This window comes from Anolis sagrei, chromosome 1 (assembly GCF_037176765.1).
Source record: "Anolis sagrei isolate rAnoSag1 chromosome 1, rAnoSag1.mat, whole genome shotgun sequence".
Taxonomy (NCBI): domain Eukaryota; kingdom Metazoa; phylum Chordata; class Lepidosauria; order Squamata; family Dactyloidae; genus Anolis; species Anolis sagrei.
Genome location: NC_090021.1, coordinates 55,950,526 through 55,965,844, shown reverse-complemented (window position 1 = coordinate 55,965,844; position 15,319 = coordinate 55,950,526). Strand labels below are relative to the sequence as shown.

The window sequence follows — 15,319 nt, the reverse complement described above, 5'->3', positions numbered from 1 at the left end:
TCATCACCCAAGCTTTGAAATGGTTGAATAGAAGCTCTCTGAAACTTTAGATGCACTTACTGCATATTACAGGGAAAACCAGCTGATTCCTAATCCATCTAAAACACAGAGGTGTGCTTTTCATCTTAAGAACAGACAAGCATCTCGAGCTCTGAGGATTACCTGGGAAGGAATCCCACTGGAGCATTGCAGCACACTCAAATATCTGGGAGTTACCCTGGACTGTGCTCTGACCTACAAGAAGCACTACCTGAATATCAAGCAAAAAGTGGGTACTAGAAATAATATCATACAAAAGCTGACTGCCACAACCTGGGGTTAACAACCAGATACATTAAAGACATCTGCCCTTGTGCTTTGCTACCTTGCTGCTGAGTACGCATGCCCAGTGTAGAACACATCTCACCATGCTTAAACAGTGGATGTGGCTCTTAATGAGGCATACTGTGGAGTGCCCTACACCACTGGAGAAATTATACTGGTTAGCTGGTATTGCACCACCTGACATCCGCTGGAAAGTAGCAGCCTATAATGAAAGGACCAAGGCAGTGACATCTCCAGCCCATCCCCTGTTCAGATATCAGCCAGCACGCTAATGCCTTAAATCAAGAAATGGTTTTCTAAGATTTACAGAGATACTCGCAGGAACACCTCAGCAAGAGAGTCTCCAAAAAAAGGCAGGCTAAAACCTGAAACCTTAAGCCATGGATGATATCAAATGAGAGACTCCCTCCTGGGCACACAGAAAACTGGGCAACTCGGAAGGCACTGAGCAGACTGCACTCTGGCACCACGATTCCACCACATGCGAGCGTGGAGAAGAGCAAAGGACAGAACATCTATTGCACATGCACAATTGAGGACCTTCTTACAGCAACTCCAGAGGCACTCCAAGTGGCCAGCTATTGGCCAAAGGACATTTATTATAATGCCAAGTTTTTTTAAAAAAAATACATTACAACTGTATTTCGCTTCTGATATGATAAATAAATGAATTGGTACTTCTGATTGGTACTTTGCAGTGTTCTTATTGGTACTTCTGATTGGTACTTTGCAGTGTTCGTCTTATGTCAACTACAACAGGAATTTGAAGAGAAAATTACAAATGTCTGCAATAAAGAATTCAATAAAAAAGTTCCCTGTTTCTACTTTTTCAGCGTTAGTAATCCCTCCCTAAGGCCCATAGACTTAATGTAGTTTATTCCACTATATTGAGAGCCTTGAGATTAGTGTGCCATTCTCTGGGATTCAAGATGAATGCTTTTATCTGCTTCAGATCATGTACTTCTTGGCCCCAATCTCTGTCATTCTTTTTCTTCTCTTGCCCCTCAAGAACAGAGTTCAGAAGATCCCCTCCAAGGCTAAAACTTGGTTACCATAGCAACTCCTGTTATTCTCTGGCTTCAGATTGGTACAATACAGGTTTGCTCCTGCAAGAGCACTAGGGAGGCAATCAAGAATGAATTGGAAACTGAAGCAGCTCAGACCAAGGTGACAAATGTTACAGAAGACTTGATTAAGTGAGAAATACCTCTTTCCAGAACACAATTCCAAGACATCAAAGAAACATGATATATCTTACAGAAGTAGCTTATTGACTCTCACAGAAACAGGTACCAGGATGGCTTATGACGGGATATTCTGGCTCAATACCCAAATGCAAAGAGAGTGCTGGAAACGTCTCAAATGTTCTTGTAATTATGCAACTTTAGGAATCGAAGATTATAATAAATGTACCAGTGGCCATGCTGTTTGGTAGCTCAAAAAAAGTAACTTTTTGCAAGTTTGATGTGTCAGCACTATGGATATTTTTCTACAAACAGCAAAAGAAAAAAGTCTTCTGACACATTGTGCTAATAATCTCTTTGTGTGCTACCTCTTGGTGAGTGTCACTTTCCAGAAGCAAACGTAGGTATTGGATTTAATTTGTAATACAAAAGTGTGCAGGTTTTATTTTCCTTTTAAAAGTCTCCATAGAAAATGATAAAGATTTCCCTTTAAAATGAGTAAGGTGAAAGAAAATAACTCTGCTGTAAGAAGTCAAGCCTATGTCATGGAAAAGCTGGTCATATTTTAGCATTTGAGTCAATTGCCATTTAATTTTTGCTTCTAGGCTTTTGATTTATCCATATGAAGACATATGTGAACATTTTTTTGATATTATCCTTTCTTGGGAACCATTCCTCTTACATTTCTTAATACAAAGTACAATGTTGTGTCCTATTATCAATGTTACCCACTAGGTAAAGATAAAGGTTTTCCCTTGACATTGAGTCCAGTTGTGTCTGACTCTGGGGATTGGTGCTCATCTCCATTTCTAGGCTGATGAGTCAGCATTGTCCATAGACACCTCCAAGGTCATGTGGACAGCATGACTGCGTGGACTGCTGTTACCTTCCCGCTGGAGTGGTTCCTATTGATCTACTCACATTTGCATGTTTTCTAACTGTTAGGTTGGCAGAAGCTGGGGCCAACAGCAGGAGCTCACCCTGCTCCCTGGATTCGAACCCCCAACCTTTGGTCAGCAAGTTCAGCAGCTCAGCAGTTTTAATCTGCTTCACCACTGAGGGCTCCCATGTTGCCCACTATTGTATAGTTAATACTTCTTTGTGCCACAACTATATGAATCATCCTGTTGCTTCAAGCACTCCACTATCTGGAGAAGGTTGACATTAAATTATCTATGTTCTTGCCTAACAAATAAGTTAAGTTTTAAAAGTACAAATTTTTCAGATATTATAATCTAATTAGCAAAGTTATGAATACCATCCACAATATTTGTACCTTGTGGTCTCTTCAGTATGTATCATGTGTCACAATAAAATGAACAGATCACATGGATTCAGATGATTTCACCTCCATCTGTTTTTCTTTATATTGACAAGAAAAAAGATTTAGGTGCTCCATATTATAAGATACATTCATACCCAAATCGAACCAATAACTTTCTTTGAAATTCTGAGAATATCTTAAATTTTCTGTAATTCAACACTTCTTGGAAGTTTTATTCACCTTTCCTTAGCAAGAAAAAGCACCTTCACATGACCATAACATTCAACACTTATTTAAAAATGCATACTGAGGTTGGAACAGTACTTGAAAATGAACAAATATAGGAAGTGAAAATTGTAGTAAACCTGTGTCATCAAACTAAGTAGGATATACTGTGGAAATAATAAAGAAAATGAACATCCTTCACCAAATGAGTTATTAAAATTCAATGTAATTGTTATTCATTTGGAACAGACAGCATAAGGTGATTAGCTTCTACACAAACAATATGGTTAGTCTGATTTCATTTTTTTCTATTTGAACCATATGCTACAAGTCCGATTCTTGTGCCCAGTCATTTACAAGCTGATTTCTTTGAAAACAGAGATCTAATGAAGCCACATCTGAAACTGTATAGGTGGGTGATTGCGGAAAATATTTTAATTTGTTTGATAATTTTTCATGACAAAACCTGATTAATTAAAAAAACACTATCTCAAAATGTCATTAAATTACAGATAGAATAACATTAATGTCAGCTATCAAGCAAATGCATCTAAGTTCGCACTAGCTTCTATAAAAATAGTATTTAGTGTATCTTTTGCCTTTGTGATCTCATTATTAATTTATTTTATTCTTATCAATGATTATAATGATTCAATTTTCATGTAGGAGACTGGCTTCTTTGTGCATTTCAGAAATAGTGTGTTTTCTTTTTTCAGTAAGGGTGGATACACATACGTACAAAGAAGGCTATGCAACCTTCTTTCTCTTGCTGCTAGCAATTATCTAACAACTTCACAAACACAGAGAGATCCTGCAGTGCAAATACTTACACTCTTTGTACTACTATGATTTTAGCTATGTTTTATATCAACACATGTGGATTTTTGCTTGCTAGAATACTTTGCTTCAATTATAAATGTATTACCAATTGCAAGCATATATAACACATGTACTAAAAATCAAACGTAAGGCAAAAATCAATAGATGCTATTGACCCATTCAGAGTAAATCTGCATCAATGTTGTTCCTAGAGTGCTTGTTTTATTTACATCTGACTACATAAGAGTATACCTATGCTACTGAAAACACAAACACACCGGTTTTATTCATTAAGACTCATTTAAAATAGCAATCATCTCGTCTGCTTAACTGTATATCATCACTGCCAGGAATATTTGCCACCAACTTGCTTTTCCCTCCCTACAAAATATTGACAGTGCTATTGTCAGCCACTTGCAGTTTGCTTTAAATAACCACACTGCTGTTTTCACTAGCACATCCTAATGCAAATAATTTTCTATTCTAAGCAGCAATGTTTGTTCTTAACCTGCTAAGAACAAAAGAGCTTCTTACCATTCTGATCCTGTGAAATCCAGCACTGTCAAACAAGCAATGACTCTATTCCTGCTTAGAGGAGCCACTGGAGACTCAGGCTAGAGGCACAAAGATGTGTGGAAATTGTATCACCACTGCTTTCAGTTCAGTCACTCAGCTGCTAGCCTTGATGCTTTGAAAATCATCAGCCAATCCCGGCAAGTATAGGAAGAGCTTGCAACAAGAAGTCTTGGGATGGCATACTTTGGTGTACTGTGTGCTTGTTCTGTTTTTAAAGATATATCTGCTTAATTACAATGTTTTTACCGTGGGCTAGAAAACAGACCCGCTTTCTTTATTCAGAAGCTAAGGGTTTGAAGCTATTTCTTCTGTGGACTGACTGAAAGTACTCTTGGCATAGTGCCTATCTGTATGATTACACAAAGTTTTCCCAAGCTACCCAAATCCACAGTGATGGGAAACTTCAGCTTTTTCTAAGCACCCGTACTTTTAACTAAGCTAGAAATTGGGATAGCTTGTGCTGTAGGCAAAATGTGCATCTACATGCTAGCTGGAGGTTAGTCTTTTTCTGGCACTGTGATCAGTTTTAAAATAAAATGTAAAACAAATTTCGGGACAAGAACAAGCAATTAGATGACTCAGAAACCTAAATGAATAATAATAGATCAAAATATCAAATTGCTTTTAGACATAACATAATCCAGTTATTTACTGTGAGACAAGGCACTAGTTGGACGAAAGCCAAATGGCTTTTTGACCTTAAGTCTTGCCTCTCTTTTTTAAAAATCTCAGAAACTTTTCTATGTCTGAATATGTTCTACACCAAAAGAAGAGAAGACTTTAAGAGAACAATGGGCAAATATACTTTTAAGACACAATAAGGGTTGGTGTTTTGTTATTTTTCAAAATGAACACAATCCAAAGACACAAGCTGACTTCAGCTATTTTTTTTTTTTGCAGAACAATGACCCAAGTATATTCAATATATTTCAACATTTTTCAGATAAAAACTGAAACCAAGCAACATTACAGTGTGGTCAAGATGACAAGTTATTAAGGAAGATGATCTCACACACAAGCTAGGAAAGTCTATAGCAGTTGACTTTTGTCTGAGCCTATTGAAAAGAGCAAGATTCCACTTTCTCCAGTCCTTTTATGACCTTATCATAATTGCCAATTGAAGGGGTAGCTGCCCCATGCACAGCTTCCTCTCACAACGCTTTCCCCATCATGTCAAAAGAAAGAAAGGAGAAAGTGTCAACCTCCCGTGTTTCTAGGGAAAGCATCTGGCGATGCTGGCGATGCTTTTACCCCAGTTAAGGGAGGTTGGGGTGGAGCCAGAGGTGACATTGTCTGATGGCTGCAGTAAGGCCCCATCCCCAAAGCTGGCTGTAAGAGTCTTAGGACACTAATTTGGACTCGTGTGATGAGGTCACAGGTTTACATCAACTGCAGTGGGCTATAGACAAAGAGTGTGAAGAAAAGAGAAAGACAGAGGCATTTCTGGAGAACTGCGACTGCAGGGGATCAACCAGAATAGAGTATGCACTATGAGCAACAGGAGAGGATTCATTCCTCACAGGCCCTGTTCAGTCTGCTCCATACCTTGACTTCAGCTATGTGAGGTGTCAACATACAGTGACAATTTCATGGAAAATGTAGGTTGTAAAGGGCTGGTAGTCTATGTCCTTTCACTCTGAACTTCTGCTCAGCTACTTCTATTTTATTTAAATAATTTAATTAAAGAGATACCACGTTCAAGAAATAGTAAGTTCACTTCTCTTTGAGTTATCATGATAATGATGATGATGTTTATTTATACCCAGCTTTCCCTTTCTTCAAAAGAGACTCAAAGCGGCTGTGAAGCACAAACACTTGAAGTTATGTCCAAGAAGTTGAGCCTTCCACTGCCTCCCTTCCTCTCCCTCACAACTGTAATATCTTTTTCACCTTACATTTTTCTTAAATTACGAATTGGTGTCACTTTATAATTATAAACATATACACTTCGCCCAGTGTTTGGAACAAGAAGAGTTCCATATTTCAGGGGATAGATCATCATTCACAGCTTGCAACTGCCACAAAATGTAATTCCTTGGTATAGATGGTTGGATTTTAAAGTGGATTTATGGTGGTCAGTTTGGGAAATGGAGCATGGTTATGACATTGTGACTACATATGTGAAGTAGACTCTTGGACATAGATATAAAGTGTTTAGGCTGGCTTCTCTCATCTTGTCTCTTCCCCCACCCCTCTCCATTTTAGTATATGATTACTTGTTAGCTGATAGAAATGAAGCATGCCCCCTTTTTTGCAAAGTTTATTGTGGATTCACACTAAACAGAAATGTCTCTGCTTGAAGCAAAAACATGATCACCTACCATTTCTCCAACAACCTGCTCTCCATTCCACACTATCATCTCACTTTCAGCTTTTCAGGAGAACATGAAAGCCGAGGGAGAGTTTCCTTGAATATGGGGAAAGGTGATAATTGGGTGTTATATCATGCAAATAATCACAGTTGAATATAAAGTCCCCTCTATTTTATTTATTATTTAAAACTTTTATATACCGTTCTTTTCTAACCTCCGTAGAGGGACTCAGGACGGTTCACAGCAAGGATTCAATGCTAACAAATAAAACCATTTAAACATCATACATAACAATAGATAAAAATACAATAAAATAACATATATATAAAACCAGTTCGCCAAGTTAAAAACAACGTCCGTCTCAATCCGCACTTTGTGCTCAATACATTAATCAGTTACCGGTCTCCGCCATCATTTTGGGAATGCCTTGTTATACAGCCATGATTTCACCTGTTTCCTAAAGGTCAGGAGGGAGGTGGGAGATCTAATTTCATTTGGGAGAGAGTTCTATAGCCAGGGGGCCACAACAGAGAAGGCCCTGTCTCTCGTCCCCACCAGATACGCTTGTGAAGGTGGCGGGACTGAGAGAAGGGTCTCTCTGGAAGATCTTAACACTCTTGATGGCTTGTAGGGGAGAATACGTTTGGACAGGTAAACTGGGCTGGAACCGTAAAGGGTTTTATAGGATTTACAGCATACAAATCTTGTCTTTGTTTACATTTTTTGGGGGGGAGGATACATTTCACTCCCTTCAGTGAAATAATGTTTCTCATACATCTTTTTTTAACAGCTGGACTGTTAGGAATTGGGGGAGTTGAAGTCCAAAACACCTGGAGGGCCGAAGTTTGCCCATGCCTGTGCTATAGCAGGATCAATACTAAGGTCAGCATTTTTAGTAAGATGGTTCTGGTTTGATTAAAAAAAATCAATAGTCCTAAGCACAGCATGCTAAAATTTGAAGAAGCCCAGCCTTCTGAAGTTTCCTCCAGTCTAGATTACATGTTAAATTTTGATATAGAAGATCAGTGAAACAACAGGTCTTAGAAGAGTTTTGGCTCTAGTATAAGTACTGGGTCTATTATAAAAGAAATACAAAATAATGCCCTTGGATGTAAGAAAACATTAAAATCCACTTCAGCAACCAAAGACAAACACTTGAACCCAGTGAAACTGCACTATAATAACAAAAATATATTTTCCCAATATATTGGATGAGCAGTAGTATTACAGGGTCACTGATTCATATTTAGTGAAACAATTCACATGATCAGTTTTTTTGGGGGGGGGGGGAAGCTGTATATAAAATTCTATCAAACATAACCTGCCAGTCTGCATGCCAAAGCTTTTTAATTGTACATTCTGTCTATTTTTGATTAAAATAATAAACATCTTCATAAAGCACTCATAAAAATTGTATTAGTGACAGTTATACAAGAGAATGCCAGATACTGGAAAATAAATGAGGGATATGATAGAGAGGTAGTTAGTAAAAATATAAAAATACTAATAAATACACGTAGATTGAACAAAGAAGTAACACAGTGGTTTATTACTGGATTGAAAAGAAAAGTTTACAAAGAGAAAAAACAGGTAGGAGGAATAGGGAGGACAAACAACCATTAACATTATTACTTAAAAACAATGTATATTCTTTGCCAGTTGACTAGACAGTCAGTCAATCAATGTTATTATGATTATGGAACACTGATTAAAACAGAGCAAAAGTAAATATAATCCTCACCCAAAAAAAGATAAAAGATTGTTCACAGGAACAAACATTACTGTATATATATAAAGAACTGACAGCTCAACAGCCAGCTTCTAAATCTGTGCCAAAATTTGAAGCCCAAAGCTATAGCTTACAACAATGCATATTTTAACACCAGGGGATCCTTTTATACTGTAATCACAACACTGTAATTCTGCTTTAATTGCCATGGCTGCATCCCATGGAATCCTGGTGTTTGCAACTTGGTGATGCACCAGAGGACTTTTGGGGCTGAAAATTCGAATTGCCCTTAAATACAAATCCCAGGATTTCATAAGATATTGCCATATCAGTTAGAAATAGAATCACAATGCTATTATTGTGAGTATGAAAGGATCCTTGGTGTGGGTGGCATTAAGTGTCCAAGGATCCTTTTGTACTCCACTGTAACTTCTGGTTGTCATTCTGCTTTCTTCCTGAAAAAAAAGGATTAAGCCAGTTGTTCTCTACCTGTAAGTCCCCAGATGTTTTGGCCTTCAACTCCCAGACGTCCTAACAGCTGGTAAACTGACTGGGATTTCTGGGAGTAGTAAGCCAAAACACCTGGGGATGCACAGGTTGAGAATCACTGGGTTAAGCAGTCTATGGAGAGGTAACTTGCCACATCTCTGTGTGGTTTGGGCAGTTTGGGGCATTTGTATTTTCTGAGTAGAGAATCACAGGAAAAATCATACTTAAAAAAGGTTTTGGGGAGTTCAGAGTCTTCAGGGGCTGCTAACAGGGGTGGTGAAAAATGGAGGCTCATAAACTGCATGGTCCATGGGCTGCACACCCTCCAGTTCTGCAGTAAACAAATAGCACTTAAAGCAAGAACAGTTATAGCAAAAAAAATAAATGTTTTATGATCATGTTAATACTCTATAACACTAGCAATAAATACTATAAATGCCAACTAGTGCCCACAATTGTTCTTCCTGCTGCCTTCTGATAGCCAAGGAAAACCAGAGGTCTTGCTTCCAATGATCTAGAGCAGTGGTTCTCAACCTGGGGTCCCCAGATGTTTTTGGCCTTCAACTCCCAGAAATCCTAATAGCTGGTAAACCAGCTGGGATTTCTGGGAGTTGTAGGCCATAAACATCTGGGGACCCCAGGTTGAGAACCACTAATCTAGAGCCTCTTCCAAATAGGCCCAAAACACAAGAGCTGTCTTGGTTTTAACTGAGGCATCCAAATGATGCCTCGGGTTAAACTGAATTAATCCAGAGAATTAATCCAGAATTTCCAAGTTAAACATATGGAAAGGTCCAGATCTTAAGTCTTTTCAGGTGAGGGACCTTTGGGGGTCAATCCCCACAGCAATTCTGGGGGTCAACTCCCAGGGGTCAATGCCCACAGCAATCCTGGGGGTCAACTCCCAGGGGTCAATCCCCATAGCAATCCTGGTTCTTCGTAGTCAAAAAGAGCCCAAAGGAGTGGGATGGAATCTACATGAAATCACAAGTAGAGTTTTCCATTTCATTTCAAGGATGTTGGATCAGTGTCTATAATCAGAAATGGACTGAATGAGGAAGCATAACCCAAATAAGATGGAGAAGCTCCATGTCAGTCAAAACACAGATTAGGGCAATAGAAATTCACTCTGTGCTGGATGGGATCATATCCCTTAAATGTTAGCCTGGAGGCCAATGTCTTGGCAGTTACCACAAATGTGTTCATATAATTAATGCTAGTTGCCAGTTACACCACCTTCTTGAGACCTATCAGTGTACTCCTTGAGACCTATCATGCCCATAATTTGTACCGAAATACCAGCAGATTGGCTTAAATTGAATGTGTATGTAAGTTGGAACAGGTACATTTTTAAGTGCAGCTCCAGCCATGTGTGTATGTGTGTGTGTGTGTGTGTATACAATAGAGTCTTGCTGATCCAACATAAAAAGACTGGCAGAACATTGGATAAGTGAGATAATAAGGAGACATTCAGGAAAAGCCTATTAAACATCAAATTACATTATGATTTTAGAAATTAAGCATCAAAACATCATGTTTTACAACAAATCAACAGAAAAAGTTCAACACACCTTAATGTTATGTAGTAGTTGCTGTATTTATGAATTTAGCACTAAAACATCACAATGTATTGAAATGGCTGTGGATCCAGACGTTAGATGAGTGAAGGTTGGATACGCAAGACTCTACTGTGTGTGTGTGTGTGTGTGTGTATGTGTATATATATATATATATATATATATATATATATATACACAGCTTTGGATAGCATAGGGAAGGATTAACATCCCTATGGTGCCCCTATTCATTTCACCTCAGTTTCTATCCCTGTGAAAATTGGATTTTGAAATTTGGTTTGTGGAAATAAGGACTGAGGAGAAAACTTCAGTAGAGATGACTTTTCCCCATGATAAGGAATTTTAGGAGTAAATTTCCCTTCCTAGGGTTAGATTTCTCTTACTTCCTGTTATCTCACACCCGTTCTTAACTATTTGTTGGATGTTTGTAACTTGGGGACTGTCTTTATTTTAAATGACTTTATACTGTTTAATGTGGTGATTTTAAATGTTCTTAATTTTTATTGTAAAGTTTGCAACGGACTCTCTACAGAAGCCTCTTTATTTTCCACTCTGGAAAAAAGGCGACACACAAAAAAATACTTAAATAACCAAAGAGAGAAGTAAGATATTTTCTCCCTCCTTTTCTCTTTTCTCTTATAACATTAAGGACTAGTTTTCTGTTTCTTTATCTTTATGTGCCCTCTAGTGGCCTCTCATGAGAGTGCAGTACCTCAATGTCCTCATGCAATAAATGTTTTTACAATCAATTCTGTTATATATCTTAAAGGCCCAATCTACACTGGCCATTTCATGCAGTTCAAAGCTAGCCACAAACTGTGACAGCCAGACTTGCAATTTAATATAGTTTTAAAATTACACTGTGTAACAAAATTTGGAAAAAAAAAATCTGTCCCTGGTTTGAAAGTATTCCTGTTTGACTATGCTGTATTTACTTTGAAAGTAGTTGTTATACTTCGGGAACTTTGTTTTTGTGGTTGCCACAAACTATGTTGAATTGGTTGAGGCTCTATGAGATATTCATTGAAAAGCTATAGCAAAATGTGCTATAATGTTTTTGCAGTTTAATAAACTTTTTCCATGTTTTTTTGATAGAACCAATTAGGAAATGACATTTATAACCCAGGAACAAAAATAGTGTTACATCGTACTATATAAACCCTTTTAATAAAATGGATTTTATATTTATATTTAAATTTTTATTTAAAACATCTTATGAAATTTGTTGGCAAACAGCCTATTTAGCAAATAAAAATAAATGAAAATAATATTACAAGGCATGCTTCAGGTTAACCCTTCATTTCAACTAGTAGTCATAGAACTCAGCTGATGAGGATTTGCTTTTCAGACAGGAAAAGAAGAAATAAAACCTCCGAATCAATTATGTTCAAGATTTCTTACCCATGCTTTTGCTAAGTGAACCTCTTCCCTCTCTTTTTGGCTGCTAGAGGGAACACATTGCTATTGAAGCTCTCAATTGAATTTGCTGTTGTAGGGAAAACTCATCAAGTACTGTATTTGCATTTGTACAGAACTGGTATAAGATGTTAGTGTTTTAATGCAGGTACTTCAGATATTTTTTTAAAAAATTATAAAATATGTTGTTACATTACAAGCTGTATAAAATCTGGTTGCCAGTGGTGCGAAATAATGCCTTTTATTGTCCATGATACAGACAGTTGGGATAAATAAATACTATTTTATTTGGCCTGTTTTATTTTAATTAATTAAGTTAATTGAACTGGAAAGGAGCAAGAGGTGGGAAGCAACCACATGTGGGTTCGGGTGAGACTACTCTAGACTACTTCTTCAGCCTTCCTTTAGGAAAAACACTTTAGTCCAAAGGGGAACTCAGATATTGGGTTAATCCCTAGCTGTCACTGGAAGGTAAACCCAGGGCACCACCATTAAATTCTCAGAACCTTATAAGTGAAAGCAAATCCCCCAAGTCAGCCTCAAGTGTAGATTGTTTCATTACCCCCAAGTCACAGGACATGTAATAGGAGCCCCGGTGGTGTAATAGCTTAAACCCATGTGCTGGTAGGACTGAAGATGGACAGGTCAGAGATTTGAATCCAGGGAGAGTGTGGATGAACTCTCTCTGTCAGCTCCAGCTCCCCATGTGGGGACATGAGAGAAGCTTCCCGCACAGATGGTAAAACATCAAAATATCTGGGTGTCCCCTGGGCAACATCCTTGAGGACAGCCAATTCTCTCACTCCAGAAGTTGCTCCTCAGACACACACACAAAACCAGGACATGTGGTGACTGTACAAACGTTTTATCCTTCACTAAAGTGTGCCAATTTGTACACTGAATTCTTAAATTCTCTCCCTGCCATCTGCCAAGTCCCATCTGGGGTTAATCCCTCAAATACAACATGGGGCACAAAAAAGGCATTAGAAGCAAAGCCCTACCAGCCCTTAACTAACCAGCAAATTCACACTGCATTGAAGATATAGTAGGGATGGGCTGACCTGCAATGATCTAAAGAAGTACATGAGGAGACAGCCAAGCTTTAAATATCTTCAGGCCTATCCTTATTAGATAGATAGACAGCTACACATAAAAAATATAACTGTTCCAACTTACAAACAAATTCAATTTGAGAACAAACCTACAGAAACTATCTTGCTCATAACTTGGGGAGTGCCTGTACTGAAAACATAAAAACTACAACAAATCATTTAAATCCTTGGAAATTGTGATCAGTTCAAATTCTTTCTTAGATACTGTATGTGAATGAGATTTCAGAAATGATGTGGTTTATATTGTCTTTATGTATGTGTTTTAAGCTCATAGACAATAATATTTCTCTATTACTACTTTGGTCATTACTACTTCATGAAGCCTTCTGACTTGTCAAATTTAATCTATCATCTATCCCATTACAAATTCCCATTAAACATAGGGACCTTCCACACATAACCTAGACTATCAAGGCAGATAATCCACAATATCTGCTTTGAACTGGGTTATCTGAGTCCACACTGCCGTATAATCCAGTTCAATGTGGATTTTATGCATGGTTTCCATCTACATGCAAGACCCAGAATCAGACAACCTTGTCATGGGCTGATGGAATCGGCATGTACTGTGGCAAATCCGGCAACTGTCGTCAGGGTGCGTCAAGAACCCGTTGACCCATGCCCCACATCACCCAGCTCATGAGGAAGCTGATCCCATGGGAGGGTATCATCTATGTGGCTTCCCCCACCCCCCACCCCAATTGCTTCCTGTGCAACAAAGTGGCACATTCTAGATCATCCATGGAGCCCTGCTGGAAGTTCCTGTGCATTGTCTGATGGGAGCCAATCTAGGTCTTAACCCATATGCCACTGGAAAAAGCCCCGTCTGATGAAGTCGGTATTGGTGGCATGCAGATAATTTTCAGGGTGAAAACATCATAGCAATAGTATGGCATTCTCAAAAGTGCTGAAAATATTCAAGCATCTATTAAAAGGTATTTAAAAAAAGGATTCAATGAATAAAAATCGGCCATCTACTGTATTAAAATAGATTTCCAGTAGAAATGAGAGCATGGCCACCACTGATTTCCAGTGAAAATCGGGTATTTGATACCCTGGAGTAACTTTCAGAAAATGATGCTGATTATAAAATCTCATCCTCAACAACAGTGATGATAGTTGTGATCACTCGGTATAAAATCTCTTCTCAGCTGCTTTTAGTCCTGTGAAACAACAGTTCAGGAAAGATTGCAATCGTAGCTTAATAGTGAATCGCGCATCAAATATAACAGATCAGCACAAAGATTTAAAAACACTACACCAGCAGATCACCCTGAAGCAATTAATCAGAAAGTCCTAAGAGCACAGAAGCTGAGACAGATGAAAGCTGAGTTAGTTAATTGGCTGGGAACTCCCAAAGATATTAGTTTCACTCAGAATTGTAAAAAATGCCCAGCTCTCTGGGGATCTCACTGAATGCTGCTGCAGTTAAAAGTTAAGAATGAGCTCCCATTCCACATTGTACAATACAATTAGACGTTTGTAATGAGAACTGTGTGGCTTTTACTACCAAACACTCTCATTTTCCATGCAAAAGGTGAGGATGTATAGTAGACAATAAGGTCAATAAAATTTAATATAGAGTGTATTACTGGAACACAATTAGACTTTTAGAGTGTCTTACTTGGGTAATCATGAGTTTCTACATATACTTCTAGAATGTATTTCAAAGAAAGGGAAGGGAAAGAAAATAATCCCGTTTAGACTACTGCAACGCTCTCTACGTGGGGTTGCCTTTGAAGACGGCTCGGAAGCTCCAACTAGTCCAACGCTCGGCAGCCATGATTTTAACAGGAGCGGAGCGCAGGGAGATTACAACCCCCCTGTTGCGCCAACTCCACTGGCTACCAATTTGCTACCGGGCTCAATTCAAAGTGCTGGTGTTGGCCTTTAAAGCCCTAAATGGTTGCGGCCCAAGCTACCTATCCGACCGCATCTCTGCCTATGAACCCACCAGGACTTTGAGATCTTCCGGGAGGCCCTGCTCTCGATCCCGCCTGCTTCTCAAGCATGGCTGATGGGGACGAGAGATAGGGCCTTCTCGGTGGTGGCTCCTCAGCTGTGGAATGCCCTTCCTACGGACATTAGACTAGCACCATCTCTAATGGTATTCCGCAGGAAAGTGAAGACCTGGCTATTTGAGCAGGCGTTCGAATAATTAGTGCAATGATTGGTTAATGAACATTGGAACGGAATAATGGATGACGAATCTGAATCATGTTTTTGATGATGAGACGATAGTGAATAGTGAATGGTTATTGTAGTAATTGTTTATTAATTATGTAATATGTT

General features: G+C 38.5%; 1 protein-coding gene across 3 annotated transcripts in view; it reads right to left on the bottom strand.

Annotated features, from left to right (window-relative positions):
- Window positions 1–15,319, bottom strand: part of PLD5 (phospholipase D family member 5) — a 125,360-nt gene that overhangs the window by 84,651 nt on the left and 25,390 nt on the right. The window contains exon 1 of one of the 3 annotated variants that reach the window (XM_060753891.2): window positions 4,351–4,475. The exons of the other annotated variants lie outside the window; for them this stretch is intronic. Coding sequence (XP_060609874.1) covers window positions 4,351–4,353 — 3 coding nt within the window. The 5' untranslated portion in view covers window positions 4,354–4,475. Of the gene's footprint in view, window positions 1–4,350; window positions 4,476–15,319 lie in introns of those variants that run through there. 3 annotated transcript variants of the gene reach the window in all.